General features: G+C 43.0%; 1 protein-coding gene across 1 annotated transcript in view; it reads right to left on the minus strand.

Moving 5' to 3' along the window:
- The window catches only part of LOC129334538 (trifunctional nucleotide phosphoesterase protein YfkN-like), a 31,497-nt gene extending 17,837 nt beyond the window's left edge, over positions 1–13,660 (minus strand). Inside the window, exons 1-4 of the mRNA XM_054986698.1 lie at positions 13,464–13,660; positions 3,974–4,125; positions 1,964–2,544; positions 119–266 (exon numbers count right to left, since the gene is read on the minus strand). Of these exons, the coding sequence (XP_054842673.1) occupies positions 119–266; positions 1,964–2,544; positions 3,974–4,125; positions 13,464–13,660 (1,078 nt within the window). The remainder of the gene's footprint in view (positions 1–118; positions 267–1,963; positions 2,545–3,973; positions 4,126–13,463) is intronic.
- Between the last annotated feature and the right edge of the window lie 4,256 nt (positions 13,661–17,916).

A 17,916-nucleotide genomic window follows, 5' to 3' on the forward strand; every position in this document is an offset into this window, starting at 1 on the left:
TATGTTTTCTTTCAAATGATAATCTTTTCTGAATGTCTTTCTAGCACACTAGGCTTCAAACAGCCTGGATAACAATCTCATCGATACAACAATACAAAACAATATTACTAATAACCACCTGAATTAAGCAATGCTAGATCTGCATGGGTAGCTTCCAACATGGCGTTGGTTACCAGATTACCCAAGTTACTCTCCACTCTTCTAACAGTTGTAACACGACCATCTAATTCCACATCGATTGGGCAGAGAACTTCCTTCAGAAGAGTCTACAAGAAAGAAAGATTTATCAGAAGCAAATATTCTAACTGATGAAGCTCTGTGTTGAAGAAGAACAGTTGGCTTTATAACCCACCCTTCACTACCCTAAGGAGTCTCAGAGCTGCTTACAAATACCTTCCCTTCCTCTCCCCACAACAAACACCCTGTGAGGTGGGTGGGCCTGAGAGAGCTCTGAGAGAGCTGTGACTGACCCAAGGTCATCCAGCTGGCTTCAAGTGGCAGAGTGGGAATCAAACCCGGTTCTCCAGATTAGAGTCCTGCCACTCCAAACCATTACACCAAACTGGGCCGTTTCCAGACGGCTTACCTGGCTGCGGAACGTTGCGCCATCTTGTGGGGAAAACGCGAAATATCGTGTTTTCTCGCGCGAGTTTTGCGCGACATCATGCGACGTCGCGCAAAACTCGCGCGAGAAAACGCGATATTTCGCGTTTTCCCCACAAGATGGCGCAACGTTCCGCAGCCAGGTAAGCCGTCTGGAAACGGCCCTGGTTCTTGAAAAGTTTGCCGTTTTATATTACGGGTGCAAAAGGGGTGTGATCCAAAAACATGTAGACAAAAATTTATCTTCCTGAAATGTACAATATGTGGTTCAATTTAAATGTGGCACCAAGCTTGGGTGTTTTTTTTATGCATGACTGGTTACATGCACTCAGTGTCCCATATAAACTGAATCCTTGGTACCTGTACACAAAACGTAAGAATGCTTAGAATCTGTGCTTCAGGAGCATGTGATGCTGGTGTGAAAATTTTGCATTTGCAGGTACCAGTTATTCCGTTTGTTTGTGACAGGGATCACATGGAACTCAATTCTAATACATTATTACCACATGGTTTAAAACCAGGCCTTTCTCTAGAATGGAGACGATGGCTTTTGTAAGAGAACAACAGTGTTCTAAATTTTGGTTACATGGCACCATTTTGTGCAGCTTGCTTGGCAGAGGCACAGAAGCTGATAAAAGCTATATAAATCCAGGTATTTTTGAATGGAATTAGACAAGCAGAAACACCAATCATTTCTTGTTATATAGCACAAAGAAAAGTTGCCAGTGATAGTTTAGATATAACAAGCCCTTTTCAGTATTACTGCTAGAACTACCCTGTTTTTCTATAAGGGTAACCCATAAAATATCAGATTTTTGTATATGCTGTTAAACAAGATTACTAGGATGAGCATGTTCCTTATGTTAAGGTTCTAAGGGTAGTAAATGTAATAAAAAAAACAGAGGCGAGAAGCAAGAGTAAAATGTGAAGTTGTTTTCCTGAAATGTCAGATAGGGAAGATTTAGGGAACTTTACCAAGCAAGATTCCCATGTTTTCAGTTCAGCACTCAACAATGCAGATACAACGTGCCACTACATTTAATGTTACAATTACATGACATTGCCTCTGCATAGCCCCTGTATGAGATTTACAGTTCAATCCTAAAACAATTTCCATGAGAATAAGCCCCACTAAACCCGAGCAGGATTCTGAGTAGCCTAGTTAGGACTGCAGTCCTAGAAGGTTGGAGGATCTCCTCCAGATGTTCCCATGAATAAGAAGAGAGTTTAAATGGCCAGGAAGAAACATCAGATCTCCATACAAACCTCTGTGTGGGCATTAATTTCAGTTTTCATTGTAAGTGATTACTCTCCATTTTATTAGCCTCCCATTTCAAAAAGCGATGAGTAAAAAAATTACCTGCAAGTTTTGAGCAGAATCTTGTATTATTGATTGTATATGCGTATCTTCCTCCAAATGCTGCAAAACGTCTATTTTTCGAAATGTGTAATGAAATGCTTCACCGACCTTCTTTATGTTTATTCTTGTGAAATTTCTAAAATCCGATCCACTTTTCACAATCCACGTTCCATTCACCTGTTTTATCCCATAATCATGGTCATGCCCTCCTAGAACTAGGTCAATTCCTTCAGTACTCTGGGCCAGCCTTATGTCATTTACCCATTTCATGTGTGTCATGGCAATTATAACTTCTGCTCCCTTGGCTTTCAGTTCCACAGATAGTTCATTGGCAACCTTAACATAGTCAACATAGTTTAAATTCGATTTATTGATTGTAGCTAACGTATCCAGCCAATCTTCTTCCACTAATCCCATAAAACCAATTTGCACACCATTCCAGGTTACGATGGTTTTTATAATTCCATGTCCCAGTGGTTCAGAAGTAACTTTATCCTGCACGTTGCTGAGGAACCAAGGAAACTGTATTTGTTTTCTGTACTCTTCCAAAAGGTCCAAACCAAAATCAAATTCATGGTTTCCTAAAAGAAAATGTGTTTAAAATGGCATCTCTATATTATTACTGAAACATATCGAGCTTGGTTTGTGTTTCAAACATACATTCAACCCACTGCTTACACTCCTTGCACCTGTTCCCCACCTGTATCCCTGGAAACTCTCCTTGACTGTTCAGCCTTGCCTAATATGATCACTGTGTTCAGATCTGCTGTTATAGATTACCCCAAGCAATGAGTTTGTTTCTTGCGGACAGTAAGATATTGTGTGTTGTTTGTCTGCTTTATCACTGGGTCCATGATACTCTCTTTGTTTGTTTGCATCTCCAAGGTAAAACAACATCCCAAACGATGGTTTATCCATTCAGATGTGATGTCATACAAAAATCTGTGAGCTAGCTTTGGTTTGGAAACCATCAATTTGTCCTATTTGCCAACTGTTCCGCTTAACACTTCAGTCTCCTTAACACCACAGCCAAGAGAGGAGCTCAGAATCTACTTGCCTGCCTGGATGATCTGGTAAGCCAAAGGGGGGGGGGGTCACTTGGGGAGAGCGGCAAGGGCCAACCCCCATGGTTGCAGGAATATTGCAGGATATTGGGTTTGCCAGGTAGTTCTCAGCTGCGTCCTTAGTGAGAGGATAGCCAGTGGATATGTACCCTAGGGAAGGGGTTGCCATCCCCTTGGTCCTGAGCAGAGAGAGAGATGGTGATGGGGTACAGACTGGCTGTTCCAGGAGAAGAAAGCCTGGCTGCAGTTTGGCCACTCATTCAAGTCCGCCTGTCAGCCAACAGAAACCTTGGCCTTAGATCATCAGTAAATGGGGAAAAAAATCCCATCCTGGATTTAATCCTGGGCAGGCAAGCAGACCTGGCATGTATTACAGAGACCTGGCTGGGATTCCAAGGCGAGGGTGACTCCACGTCCTTTGATTTTCCTTTTCTTTTTTTAAAAAAGGAATGTCTTGTAAAGGAGTATCTTGTTTTCTTTTCCATTCTTGTTTACATGAACTTTCCAAGCACGTTTTCAGTTTTTCCTCCAGTAAACCTTGTTTAGATCCAGGTTCAAATCCCTGCTCTCCCATGAGTCTCACTGGATGATTTTGACACTACCATTGCCTCTTAATCTAGACTACTTCACAGGGACAGTTTGACAAAGAGAATGCGATCTACATCAAACCAGCAAGTTGCAATCCAATAAACCACTTGCTAATTCCATCAGGACCATCACAAATCCTCTAAAGGTATGTTGGCAATTCAAGCATTCACTTCCAGCATCACACAAAACATTAAACGTTGGCCCATTGTTATGTTTTTATGCCAGAGTTTTTACACCACTGAACTAGAGGCTTTTGTCTAGTTCTAGCGGAATTGCATTGTAGCAAAGCAGTACATGTTCGGTTATGCTGTTGAGCAAAGAGAAGGCGAGGAAAACATGGATGAAAAGTGGTACTTACCAAACACTGCAAAGTGTACTCCCAGTGCGTTTAAAATTGGAATCATATGTTTTCCTTTCGTTATAACACTTAAGGCTGACGGATTTAAACAATCTCCACTAAAGATTATAAGGGGATTCAAGAAACTGAACTTTTTAATTGCTGTAGCAAATCTACGAGACAAAAATATAAATTTATAATCACTGGATGGTTTAAAAAATACAACAGAAAATCAGATTTCTGTAACTCCAGACACTTACAGCATGACACAATTCTTAAATGCATCTCAGTCCAATTTGCACCCTGGCCACAGGGCCATGACTGAGCCGAGAGCCCTTGCAGATATGCTTCATCCAAAACTCAGCATGGGATCTTGTTGATTTATTGATTTATTTATTAAAACATTTTACCACACTTTTCCTTATAGCTCAAAGTGGCTTACAGTAATAGATGAAAAACATGCAGTTAAAATCAAAATAAAATGACAAACTCCAATAAGGTTGTCAGCTCCCTTGGAGATTCCTGGAGATTTGGGGCAGAGCCTGGGAAATGTGGGACTGGGATATGATTTCATAGAGTCTACCCTCCAAATCTGCCATTTATTCCAAGGGAACTGATCTCTGTTGCCAGGAGATTGTTTGTAATTCTGGAAGATCTCCAGCCACCTACTGGAGCCCCAAACCCCTCCCTCCCACCATTCATGTCCCTCATTCAAACCCTTCAAAAGCCCTGGCAAACAAACAGGCATTGCAGCACCTCCTAAAGGTCTCCGAGGTGGGAGTTCCTTGGACTTCTCCAGGGAGCCCATTCCACAGAGCAGGAGCCACAATGGAAAAAGCCTGGGCTCTGGTCAACAACAACAACAAACTGCACTTATATACTGCTCTTCTAGACAGATTAGTGCCTCACTCGGAGTGGTGAACAAATTAGCGTTATTATTATCCCCACATTACAGCTGGGGAGCTGGCGCTGAGAGAAGTGGCTTACCCATTTATTGAGCTCATGGCAGCAGTGGGATTCGAACCAGTAGAGTGCTGATTCACAGCCGAACCACTTAACCAAAAGGCTACCCTAAAAGGTGGGAATGCCAGCAGATCGCTGTCTGAAAACTGTAGCTGGTACACAGGGACATATGGAAGAAGACTGATGGTGCTGAAACTCTCTGCAACTTTGGATTAAAAAGATGACATTATTTTACAGTATTTTTTAATGGCAGGATTATGGCTATATTCGGAATACGGCCATATTCATAACACTATCTATCTGAGTATTGCACGGAAGCAGTAGTGAGGAAGCAAATGTTCCTGTACAGCTTAGGAGCAATCCTGCAGCACTCTATGACTCAGTTCTCTCCCAGCTTCAGAGATCATAGAACTAATATCACTATAAATTGCTCCTAAGTACACTGCTGATGCAATATTTATGAAAAGGTTTGCCTTGCTTTATCAGGATGCCTCAATTCCCAGAACTGTATAAAGTCCATTTATATTTCATGTATATATGGAGCCACCAGGAAAGATCATCCATACTTTAGGGATTAGGAGTTCAGTGTGGATAACACACAGGGGATCCAATTCTCTAGCGTTTAGCAGACAACTGGGTCAGCTAAATGAGCAAACCTTGCTAGAACTGAATTAGACTCATGGGATGAATGGTAGCTATAATTCCAGAATCCAGAGGAAAATAGCTTGTTGATGATCAATCATTCATTCTCTCCCTGGTCAAGCAGCTAAGCACTATCTTAAGTCTAGTTTGTTCTTGAGTAATTGGTGGCAGAAAGGTCCCTTTTACAAACTGATTTTTGTTAACTTTTCTGATTATGCAGATTTTATTTAACTGTAAGCATTGACTATTACAATACACTGTACAATGGGATATGCTTGAAACTAGAAGTACATTAGCTACCTTTTGTCACAATTCAACAGACAAATCTGGATCACAGCTGTTGTCACTTGCACCTTCTCTTCAACATATCCCTATATTCTGGATGTATTTCTATCCAGTTAAGACACCACCATAACCTAAAAGTCTGTAAACTCCTTGAAATAGCAACTAAACCCTATAGTGGCATAATTCAGGCATAACTTCACAGTGGCAATAATGCTGACATGAATATAAGCAGGGTTGGCGTCAGCACATGGCAAGGTGAAGCAGCTGCCAGAGCTAGTGGTTTCTGGCAAGGCCCACTGTTGCTGACTCCCTCCTCATGCACCTCCTCTGATGCCTGCACTCTCACCCTTCCGCTGCCTGCTTGTGTCACCTCTGTCCTAGCTGTACGTGCCTAGTATTGCTGGAGGGTGATGCACCAGCTATCAGCATTCCTGGTGTCCATGGCAATGGCACTCCTAGCTGCACCCACCACCCAGCACCAGCAGGGAAAAGGTGCACAGGCAGTGGAGGCAGCCTTGACTGCAGCTGGTGGGAGAGCTTGAGAGAGGGCAAAGGAAAGATGTGCAGGCAGGTGTGGGCATGTGGGTGGAAGGGCAAGAAGGGGAGCCCAGTAGTAGGCATAGTGGGGCCCTTGAGTAATCTCTGCCCAGGGCTCCCCAAAAACTGGAACCAACCCTGGGTATAAGTATTCCCACTGAACTCAATGGGAGTGAAAAACAAAGCGTTCCCCACCTTCCTCCTGTCATGCTGCAGTTTAGGATACCAACAAAGTCTCCAATCATAGCTCTGCCATGCACTATTATAACCCCTAGCCATACCTCAGATGACAGTGCATGCCACAGGACTCCATCTCTCTCCCTTCATGTCCTTCCTTCTGTTTTTCTGCTGGACAGAAGGCAAACTTTTCCCAGTTCCCACCTTCCCCTTCATTGGGATTGGAACCTGTCATGATCATTTCTCATGAGTGCTTTTCCCTGGGATGTATTGGGGGAGCAACAGGAATTCCTTCTGTGAATGATCTTTTCTGTGTTCTCTTGTTGCTGGTCTAGTATCTGTGCATCAGTGTATCCTATGCCTTGTAAAAAGCTGCTTTTGGTACCAGAAACCTTGCTTGGAAGACGTTGTGGTGGTTTATGCTGCCAAATGAGCTCTGACAGAGTCTGGATGATATAGTTGGAATGTCCGTGCTTCCTTCCCTTTACAACCACCGGTCAGAAGGGCAAGACGGCATTCAGGTCCGTATCTGCCGAGCTTCCAGAATGGTAGCCACAGGCAGGGTTTTTTTTCTGGGAAAGAGGTGGTGGAACTCAGTGGGTTGCCCTTGGAGAAAATGGTCATATGGCTGGTGTGATATGGCAATCTCAACTCCCCTCTGTCTGGAGATCAGGGGGCGGGGCCACCAGCCATGTGACCATTTTCTCCGAGGGCAACCCACTGAATTCCACCACCTCTTTTCCCAGAAAAAAGCCCTGGTTGGGTATAAATGAAGTATTTAATTAAATAAAAATAAAAACATGTATGTATGTATGTGCTGTCAAGTTGCACACAACTTATGGTAACCCCAACGAGGGGCTTTCAAGGCAAGTGAGAAGCAGAAGTGGTTTGCCATTACGTTCCTCTGCAGAGTCTTTCTTGGGGGTCTCCTATCCAAATACTGAGCCTGCTTAACTTCCAAGCTCTAACAAGATCAGACTATACCATGCCACTACTATTCCCATACGTCACATTAATGGTATTCAGAAATTTTTAAAATGTGTTGGGAGACAGACAGACTTTATCAGAGTTTCTTAGCAAAGGAGTCTAGAAGGCTCAAAGAAAAGGATAGGCATAATAGTTCAGTTCCTTAGATTACATTATACTTGAGAAAATGTCCACCTCTTTATTTTCCACCTAGCTGCCAATAAAGCAAGGAGCAAAAAGATAAGCCCTCTATTTTAAGCCCTTTCCAATAAACCAGGAAATAATGGATCTTTTCTCAAAAATTAATCATCCTACATGACATTTAAGACATTGATCTTATCCACTTTGAATTTTTTGTGTTGTTCAGCTTTCTATAGAGTATCTTTGCAATTTTGATGATGATTACTTTCTATAGACCATTCAAATACATTTTAAAGAGCTTTGCTTTTTGGCTATTAAATTGATAAACCAGAGTGAAATTAATGCAGCAGGTACCTTTTTCCTGTTACAATTTAGCTTTATGATCATTATGGACATAGTTTGCTATAGTTAAACAGATCTTAGGCACAGATATTTATTATTGCACATACATTTATACATAAGCACATGACGTCTTTCACACCTGTGTTCAACAAAAATCAACAGGTTTTATGAATATGTTGAGGAAATGTTTTTTATATGCATCAGCTGACAGACAAAATTTGTAACTGCTACCCTTTATCCTGTCTCCCAATGTGTTCTCAACCCACTTAACAAATTTTACAGAAGTGTATAGATGCTCTTTCAAATAAAGGGGGGAAAACCCAGAAAAGCTATGGAACTTTTTTGGGAATCTGGGTTTGCCAGCCTTTAGGTGGTAACCATAACAAAAATCGTGAGATACTACTGAAATAAATTAATAAAGCATTTACAAAATCGATTTTTTATATTATTTTGTAAGTAATGCGCAGAGTATCCACACTCCCAGAGGCACACAATCTAGGCAGCAGACCTAGACATAAAGTGCTAAGTGCATACAGTATACTTGATGGAAATACCTATGAACTATATTCGTACATTTTTCAATAAGCCATTTTATACAATAACAAAGTTCATAGGAGCAAAACAAAGTATAGGTCCGATGGAGCAGAGTGAAGAAACCACCTTCACTGTTCTCGTGATTCTCCATGGTGCTGTGTAGGCTAGCTGGAGTTGGCACACCACCCAGTTTGCCTTGGCAACTCCTTACATTCCTGATCTCCTGGTCAGTTGGCACACCACAACAGGAATCAGGGAGTAGTTATAACATGTTTTATCTTGTTCTCTCACCCTTCACAGAGCACAATATTCCCATACACTCTAAGTAATATTCTTACATGTCTTAAGGTCCACTGTGTTCCTTTCGCTATGCCTAATAGATAAGACAGAAGGCTGATCACAGCATACTTGCCCATCTGCCTCTGACTGGTTTAGAATGTGTAACTATGGCTATAGACATATTTGGGCATTGCTCTTTTCCGGGTTCCTGAAAGCTTTCTCAATAACACTCTCCCCTCCATCTTGGAGGGGCAGACTTTGCATCCAGATCCTGTCTCGTGTCGTTACTACAGTGTTGCTAAGCCTTTAGGTGGCGGCTGGAGACCTCACAGAATTACAATTGATCTCCAGGCCATAGAGATCAGTTCCCCCAGGAGAAAATGGCTGCTTTGGAGGGTGGACTCAATGGCATTATACCTTGTTGAGGTCCCTTCCCTCCTCAAACCACACCCTTTCCAGGCTCTACCTCACCCCCACCCCAAATATCCAGGAATTTCCCAACCTGGAGCTGACAACCCTCAGTCTGAAGTAATGAAAAGTGGCCATGTCCAAGTCTGCCAGTACTATAATTTAATACCACTGTTCATGTCATAAAATTTGGTGGCCTGCACAGACAAACGTGCAAAATTCAAGATTATTGCAAGAGGTAGTGCATGTATTTTAGATGGCAAAGGTTCAAGATTTCACTTCCCATCATGTCTAATTATCTCAGCTGGAAAATACAAGTTCCTAATCTAATAGTATCTGTATTAAACAGTCTTTCCTGTTCTCATTTTGGAGTCTTTCAAAATAATGGTGCCCTCCCTTCTGCCCTTTAAACTATATTTGTGCTAGCCTTGGTCCAGCAAACTAATAAATAAGCTACACTTTTCAAAAGGTGCACTAAATAGATGCCCCTGAAGCTTCTCAAAAAAGATCCCTCAAGTTAGACCATCCATTGGTATTCCAAGTAATATGTGAAAAGAATTGCATTTACCCAGTGACAACATATTCATTGAAATCCTAAGCAGAGTTACTCAAGTTTAATTAGGCTTAGACTGGAGTAACTCTGCTTAGGATTTCACTGATTGTTGTTAAGTGCTAGAAAAACACTTTGTTCTCTACCATAGAAGTGCTTCTTTGATTTCTGGTTCCCAATCCCAATAAATGAAAAACAGCTGCTCCTTTAATGGAAAAAGAAATCATTGTCTGGCAAGGTCAGGAGTATTAAATATTTGCTGGTAACACAGGAATCCTAGAGCAGTCATTTCCAGGTCAGGACATGTACAATGCAATTCAAATTAGAAAGAAAAATGTAAGTGAAGTGAGTGAGTGGCTCGACTCAGAAATCATGTGACACCATGGGTTAATTAAACTAAATATATTTAGTGTGACCTTCCTGCTGTGGGCAGAAATCCATCGCTGGCAAAATCCAGTGCACAGTTATGTACACTTGAGTACTATTAGTTTTAGCAAGACTTAAGAGCATGCATAACTGTGATTAAAACTTCCGAATACATATTAAAATTACGAGGACAGTGGGCAGAATCAGAATAAATTCTGTCCTGCTGGGATGAATAAATTACACAAGAATGTAGCAGCTTGCTAGTAAATATTATTGGACTCAATTAAGTAATGCACCAACTGTGACTGAAGTACATATCCATCTGTGTTACACAGCTATCACCCACATGAGCAGTGGCCTATAGACTCAAGTGGGCAAAGAAAAAGAAATATACAAAATCAGAGGACTATTGAAACTCTCTGGGTAGCACACAGGCAATCTGATCCTAAGCCCTGGACGATGGGACATTGCTGGTGCCAGCACAGAGCGTACATACTTAGACTCTAGCTGCATACACACAGCAAGGATCGTTCAGTCACTTCCCTATCATTGTTGCTGGAAATGCAAAAACATGTTCTCTGGCAAGGGAACATCCAGATGGGAGTTTTGTGTGCGCTTTCCTCTGCCAGCCACCATTTCCTCTGCATCCTCCTGTCCCCCACCAGACCATCAGGTGACTTTGGGTGAGCTTTAAAAAAAAATCCTAATTGCTATGGGCTATGATGTTATAATGATCTATTGCCATGATGTATTAGTCCCCCTGAATGCTTTCATATCCCAGCTTTCACTTTAAAAAAAAATTATTTATTTACTTCATTTGTGCCTCGCTTTTCTTCCCAAAGGGGACCCAAAGCAACTTACATCATTCTCCTCCTCTCCGTTTTATAGCTCATTTTGTTTCTGCAACAAAAGGGACTAGAGACTTTTTTTAAAAAAATTGGAATTCGGAGCAGCTAGTGTGGCACTAGATTGTTATAATGTTGTTGCAGAACAGTATGCTAGCAATTACTTATTACTTAAAGAAAGCCCTCCAAAAGCCTTCTGGTAGTGCACTGGGGAAAATGGTGACCATGAGGCGCTGATGGAAGGAAAATGGTTCCAGTGTGGGTGCAATTTTCAAAAATGTGCACCTTCTTGTCCAGACATTGCATTCTTTCTTGAAAGAGCTACCAAACCAGGTATGAGAAATAATTTATCAAGGATGGGGAAAACTAGCAACATGAGTGATTAGAGGATCACATGCTATAGCTCCAAAATACCTTGCAGGAGTTTGGGAGCTAAGGTACAGAGAAAACCTCCATGTGGAGGCAGTCATTTATCCTGTGCTTACTCAGCAGGGAGAAGAGATGCCCTAAATTTCTAACTCTAAAGAGTAGAGAGTAGACTACACCAGAGACCATAGCAACATAGGCGACATCAAGATACTCCTGCATGCCGATGATGTTCCTATATCAACAACATATGGCAGCAGCTAACCAATATATGCATATGCCAGCATATCACCCTGACCACCTTCTGTCCCAATCCATACACAGAACACAACTGAGGGAACAAAGGAACCACAGAACCTCCATGGTAGGAAGGGCTGTTGCATTCTCAGTAGTGCCCCGTGGCCAGGGCTTTTTTTCAGCCGGAACGTGGTGGAATGGAGTTCCGGAACCTCTTGAAAATGGTCACATGGCTGGTGGCCCCGACCCCTGATCACCAGACAGAGGGGAGTTTAGATTGCCCTCCGTGCCGCTGGCAATCTCAACTCCCCTCTGACTGGAGATCAGGGGGCGGGGCCACCAGCCATGTGACCATTTTCAAGAGGTTCAGGAACTCTGTTCCCCCGCGTTCCCCCTGAAAAAAAACCCTGTACCCAACCATTCTCGCCAATGGGGACCCATTCTCCTCTCCACCATTATATCCTCTAATCAGCCCTGTGAGGTAGGTTAGCCTGAGTGTAAGTGACTGGCTTATGGTCACCCATCAAGCTTCCATGGCAGAACAGGGATTCAAACCTGGGTCTCCCGGATGCTAGTCCAACAGTCTTTCTAACCACGATACCACACTGGCTCTCCTGTGGCTTACAACCCAGAAATGAAGCACATTTTTTCACTCCAGTAGCAATGTATGATAACTCAAAGACAAACACATTTCACAAGATAACATTTTATGAAACTTTAAAGACAAGCAAAGTTTTGTTTGTGTTGAAAATTAACATGGCTACCCTTATACAATTAGTTTCTAAAAATGTTGATGTTTAATTCAAACAATCTAGTGGATACCAGTGATCACTGAGAGACAATGTGGTGTGCTGGTTAGTGTTGGGCTAGGACTGAATTTTATTCAAATCCTTTGCCCACAGGATTTACTATGAACTTGGGCCAGTCACTATTGCTCAGCGAAATCTACTTCACAGGGTTGTTGTGAGGATAAAGTAGAAGACTGGGATAAAATGAGCTGCCTGTATGAAGGGTGGACAAAAATTCTTGTCAAAGCAGTGTTAATACACAAGGTTCATACTTTATCCTCAATAACTGTTATAAGACCAATGAGAATGTTCCCTTATTTTAAAGTTTTGATTTATAAACTAATTTTGTTTGATTTGCCTGGGGAAGGAGGAGGGCTGTCTTGCATACAAGTTGTTTATCACATGCCATGCAGGGCATGTGATAAACAACTGCCTTTCAACCGCCTTACATTTGAGGAGGCTGTATGAGTTTGTCCAAAGTAAGTCTTGGCTCAAATTAAGCCTGGAACTAGAGCTGCCAGTCCCCCAGGGGGACAGGGGGCAGGGGACTCACTGCTCACAACCTCTACCCCCCCCCCCCGCCCACCATTCACCTGGCTGGCGGAGAGAAAACGCCCAGGGAATAGGCCTGGGAGGCAAAAAACCTCCCAGGCCACTGTACAGTGGGCGCGCTCCCCAAGGATGTGGTGACATCATTTCTGGGAAATAAAATCGCGCCGCCCACGTGAGGAGTCTAAAAAGGTGAATGCTGGGTCCTGCCCTCTCCCCCTGGGAGGGTAAGGAGAACTGGCAACCCTACCTAGAACTATCAGATATCTGTTCTTTCACCTGCCCATTAATGGTTAGTTGAGTTAAACAGTGAAAGGTGGTATTAGGGTTGCTAAACAATTAGAATTTCACAAAATACAGCATACCCCTTCCCAGAAGGCTGAGAAAGAAGGGGATAATTTTTAATTGCCTGGTTGCTGTTATTTGTCTCCAAGGAAATACCTTTCTGGGTTTTTCCTCAACCCAAGCTAGAAGAACATAAATATCTCCTCCTATCCTAACATAACTATTTTGAAAGAAGGAAGATTTGTTTGTACCTGGCAGCACCCCCTGCTGGTTCCTCTTTCCTAGACTCCACCTCGTAGACGTCATTGAAGTGGAGAATGACCAGATCAATCTGGCCTTCATCTGGGGATGCTGGATCAAAGCGGGGGGTGTCGTCATTCTTCGTTCCAGATATGAAGTCTGAGGAAAGGGAAGAGCAGCCTTCCTCCTGAGCAGAAAGGTCTTCCATTGTCCTTTGTGAGTGCACAAAATGGCTTCTAGACATCAATAGTGAGACAGCAAGGGCAGGATTATGGAGTCACATGATTTGAGGGAGGTACATGAATGGCAGACATGAGTTATTTGAAAGCTTGATATTTCTCAGGAAGGGAACACATAGGAGGACACCATTATGTGTTTGTTGTGGGGGGTATGTTTTGCAAATCCTCAGCATATGAGTGTAATGTGTTCAGCAAATTTGTGACCTAGCATCCATATTACTGGTAAATTCCTCATAAACAACATCTCTCCAGAAAGGGCCTTGTTTGTATTCTTTCAGACAAATCATGTTTTTTATACTTCCCCACAGATAAGTTGCACACAGGGGCCTAAATAAAACAACTCTGTGCAACATTATTCAGAAACCATAGCAACAAGGAACCACAGGCCTTCATAATGGCTGCAACCACAAGGCAGTAGCAAGCCACTGCTTCACAAAATGGAATTGTATTTATCCAGGGCAGGGAAATGATGTGTCTTTCATTTTGAAAAATGTTTTCTGCTTCAAGTGTTCAGATTACTGAGTTCTCAAGCACAGTTGTTTTCTTCAGAGAACCTGACATGACTGTGGATGACAATTCAGTATCAGCAAGAAACGTGAGGAGGACTGTGTTATTTTGGGGAAATAATCTCAACTGTTCTTTGTCCACTTAGAGCCCAAATACAATGAAAGAATATACAAATAGTTTTGGAATTTTAGACATGAAAGTGTCTGTGACAGCATGGCTACTGCTGTTCATTGCATGTGGCCCATTCATTTAAAAATATACAAATGTAATTGCTAGCCAAGAATCGAAGTATTTTAACAAATAAACTGGCCAGATGCGTGTGCCAGAGTCAGCTGGGCATCTTTTGCCTTTCAGGATCAAATAGCAAATAGAGATCTTCACTTATAAATGAAAGAATAACCGGACCATTTTTACTGAAAATACTGACTCAAATAGATGTACAAGTAGGGTTGCCAGTCTCCAGGTGATAGCTGGAGATCTCCCGGAATTACAACTGATCTCCAGGCAACAGAGATCAGTTCCCCTGGAGAAAATGGCTGCTTTGGAGGGTGAACTCTATGGAATTATACCCCACTGAGGCTAGGGTTGCCAGCCTCCAGGTGGTGGCTGGAGATCTCCCGGAATTACAACTGATCTCCAGGTGACAGAAATCAGTTCCCGTGGAGAAAATGGTTGCTTTAGAGGCATCGTATCATTCTGAGGCCCCTCCCCAAATCCTGCCCTCTCCAAGCTCCACCCCAAAAATTTCCAGGAATTTCTCAACCTGGACCTGACAACCCTACATTCAAGCAACTGCCATGAATAGGGTTGTCAGGAGTCTGGTTTTCACCTGGACAGTTCAGTATTTGGGGGGACTGTCTGGGGAAAATGTTTCCAAAATACTGGTCAACAGGCCCAGCCCCTCCCCTATCGCCCAGCCCGGCTGCCCAGCCTCCTGCAGCTGCACTGCACCACCACCAGCCTGGGGAAGTGGCTAGCCAGCCCACCCAGGCAGCCTTCTGTGGCTGAGTGGGCTACCTGGAGTAGCTAGCCGGCCCAGGCACTCCTGTGGCTGCACGTGCACAGGGTTGCCCAAGCAGCCAGGAGCCCAGACAGCCTCCTGTGGCTGCATGGGCTGCATGAACAGCCAGCCCGTGTGCCATGGTGGCCTCCTGTGGCTCTGCGGTGCTGCCCAAGTGGCCAGCCAGCCTGGGGGGCTGGAAGTGCTTGATCACAATGACATCACATCCCGTAGTGACATCACCACACTGAGCAGGAGCACGCATGCACTGAGTGCATGCAAGTCTTTTTTTATTTAAGTGAGTCTACCTCCCTTCCCTGGGATCCAGTATTATTCCAGATCCCATCTGGCAACCCTAGCCATGAAAAAACCTATAAAATCAGACCAAGAGAACATTATCAAAAGGTACTGAAGTTAGGGATGCATGACTCCTATGCGTTTAACAGCTAATGACAGACAGCCATTCAGTAGATGTTGCTTTTCCTAACTGGAAAATGCATTGATGGGAAAGGCATCATCAGCTGAACTTTTTCCTGTCAGGCCGGCATAGGTACTGAACTGAGGTGAAATCCTGGAGTATTGCATACACAGTCATTTAAATATTAAAATGGGCCATTTGAATTAGTATCAAAATGTAAACTGGTAGTATTATTGTCCATCCACATATACAGCTGAAGAAGAAAATACAAGATTCACTTCATGGTGCTCTGTGTGATAAGCCTTCCCATGCATACCATAATAGGAGATGGCCCGTATTTCTTCCTTAGTAAATATTTTATAAATAGTATATATTCACTGCCTCTGTGGAGCAGAAAATTGTATGTAAGTGCTTGTCCGACCTTGGACATATTAAAATAGTTATAGCAAGATGCATTGCCCTGACCTGGATAGCCCAGGTAAGCCTGCTCTTGTCAGATCTGAGAAGCTAAACAAAGTCAGTCTTGGTTAGTAATTGGATGGGAGGCCTCCAACAAAGATCTGATAATCCCTTGCCATGAAAACTACACTGTCATAAATCAGCTATGACTTGATGGCACTTTCTATTAAAATTCATAAGTTTCTAGGTTTCCTTTATATATAGATATAGATATAGATATAGATATAGATATTTTACAAGTTGTGAGCTGATATTTATTCACAAGTGATATTCAGGTCTGAGAGCTCTACTTTCAAATATATATATATATTTGAAAGTAGAGCTCTCAGACCTGAATATCACTTGTGAATAAATATCAGCTCACAACTTGTAAAATATCTACAGCTCTGAAAACTGATACTGAAATAACAAGTAATAAGTGTCTTATACGTTTATTTATTTATTTACTTATTTATTTAATTTACCATCCAGCATATTGGATCTTCCCTGTGATAGGAAGACTGAACTTTGCCCCAAACTAGTCTGTCCTCATGCTTTTTGGGTCCTTCTTCTTTCTCCTGCTACACTCTCCAGACGCACAGTATTAGCATAGCATGGGGGAAATAGAGCCAGGCTGCATGTGGCATAGTGATTAGAGTGTCAGAGTAGGATAGGGGAGATCCAGGATCAAATCTGTAATTTGCCATAAAAAACTTGCGGGGTGTCCTTGGGCCAGTCGCATACTCTCAGCCTAACCTATCCCATAGGGTTGTTGTGATGATAAAATGGAGGAGAGGAGAATTGTGTAAGCCACTTTACATTCCCATTGGGGAGAAAAGTGGGGTATAAATTAAATAAATAAAAATGAGATGGGATGGGACTTCGCTCCAGGCCTCCTGGCTAGCCCCTTCAATGCTCCTGGCACAGATGGGACAAACTGGGGAGGGAGTGGGAAAGGCCTGGTGTGCCAGTGTTGCACTGGCATACTGGTGTCACTTCTGGTTTAAACTGATGCAATGCTCTGCCGTTTTTTTGAGAAATGCCACAACATCCCAGCAGTGTGCTGACATCATTTCTTGCAGCTTGGAAAGTGATGTCAGCATGTCGATGCTGTGGGCCATCCTTGGGGGTAAGTGTCCTGCTGGTTCCCAAGCGGGACATGGCAACCTAGAGCCAAAACACACGTTAAGAAAAACCTAGGTTCAGCACGTGTTCTCTTACCTCAAGGTTTGCAGGGATCTGTAGGAGTCCTGGAAGCTTAAAGTAGGCGTCCTGGAAGCTTAAAGATCTGTAGGGGTCCTGGAAGCTTAAAGTCCTGGAAGCTTAAAGGATCTGTAAGCGTCCTGGAAGCTTAAAGGCGTCCTGGAAGCTTAAAGCTTAAAATACAGGCGCCTGTATTTCCCTTTCCCTTTTTGCTGCTCTGTAAATGCTAAACTTTAAGCTTCCAGGACGCCTACAGATCCCAGCAAACCTTGAGGTAAGAGAACACGTGCTGAACCTAGGTTTTTCTTAACGTGTGTTTTGGCTCCTAGACTTCATGGGTATAGTTACTCCCAGAACATTCATGTGTTACAGCAGTCAAAGGATTCTGCTATACTAACACTAGTGATGGATTAAGACGTCCTTACATCAATATTAAAGAGCCCGTGGTGCAGAGTGGTAAGCTGCAGTACTGCTGCCCAAGCTCTGCTCATGACCTGAATTCGATCCCGTCGGAAGCTGGGTTCAGGTAGCCGGCTCAAGGTTGACTCAGCCTTCCATCCTTCCGAGGTCGGTAAAATGAGTACCCAGTTTCCTGGGGGTAAAGTGTAGGAGACTGGGGAAGGCAATGGCAAACCACCCTGTAAAAAGTCTGCCAAGAA

This window comes from Eublepharis macularius, chromosome 8 (assembly GCF_028583425.1).
Source record: "Eublepharis macularius isolate TG4126 chromosome 8, MPM_Emac_v1.0, whole genome shotgun sequence".
NCBI classification, from domain to species: Eukaryota; Metazoa; Chordata; class Lepidosauria; order Squamata; family Eublepharidae; genus Eublepharis; species Eublepharis macularius.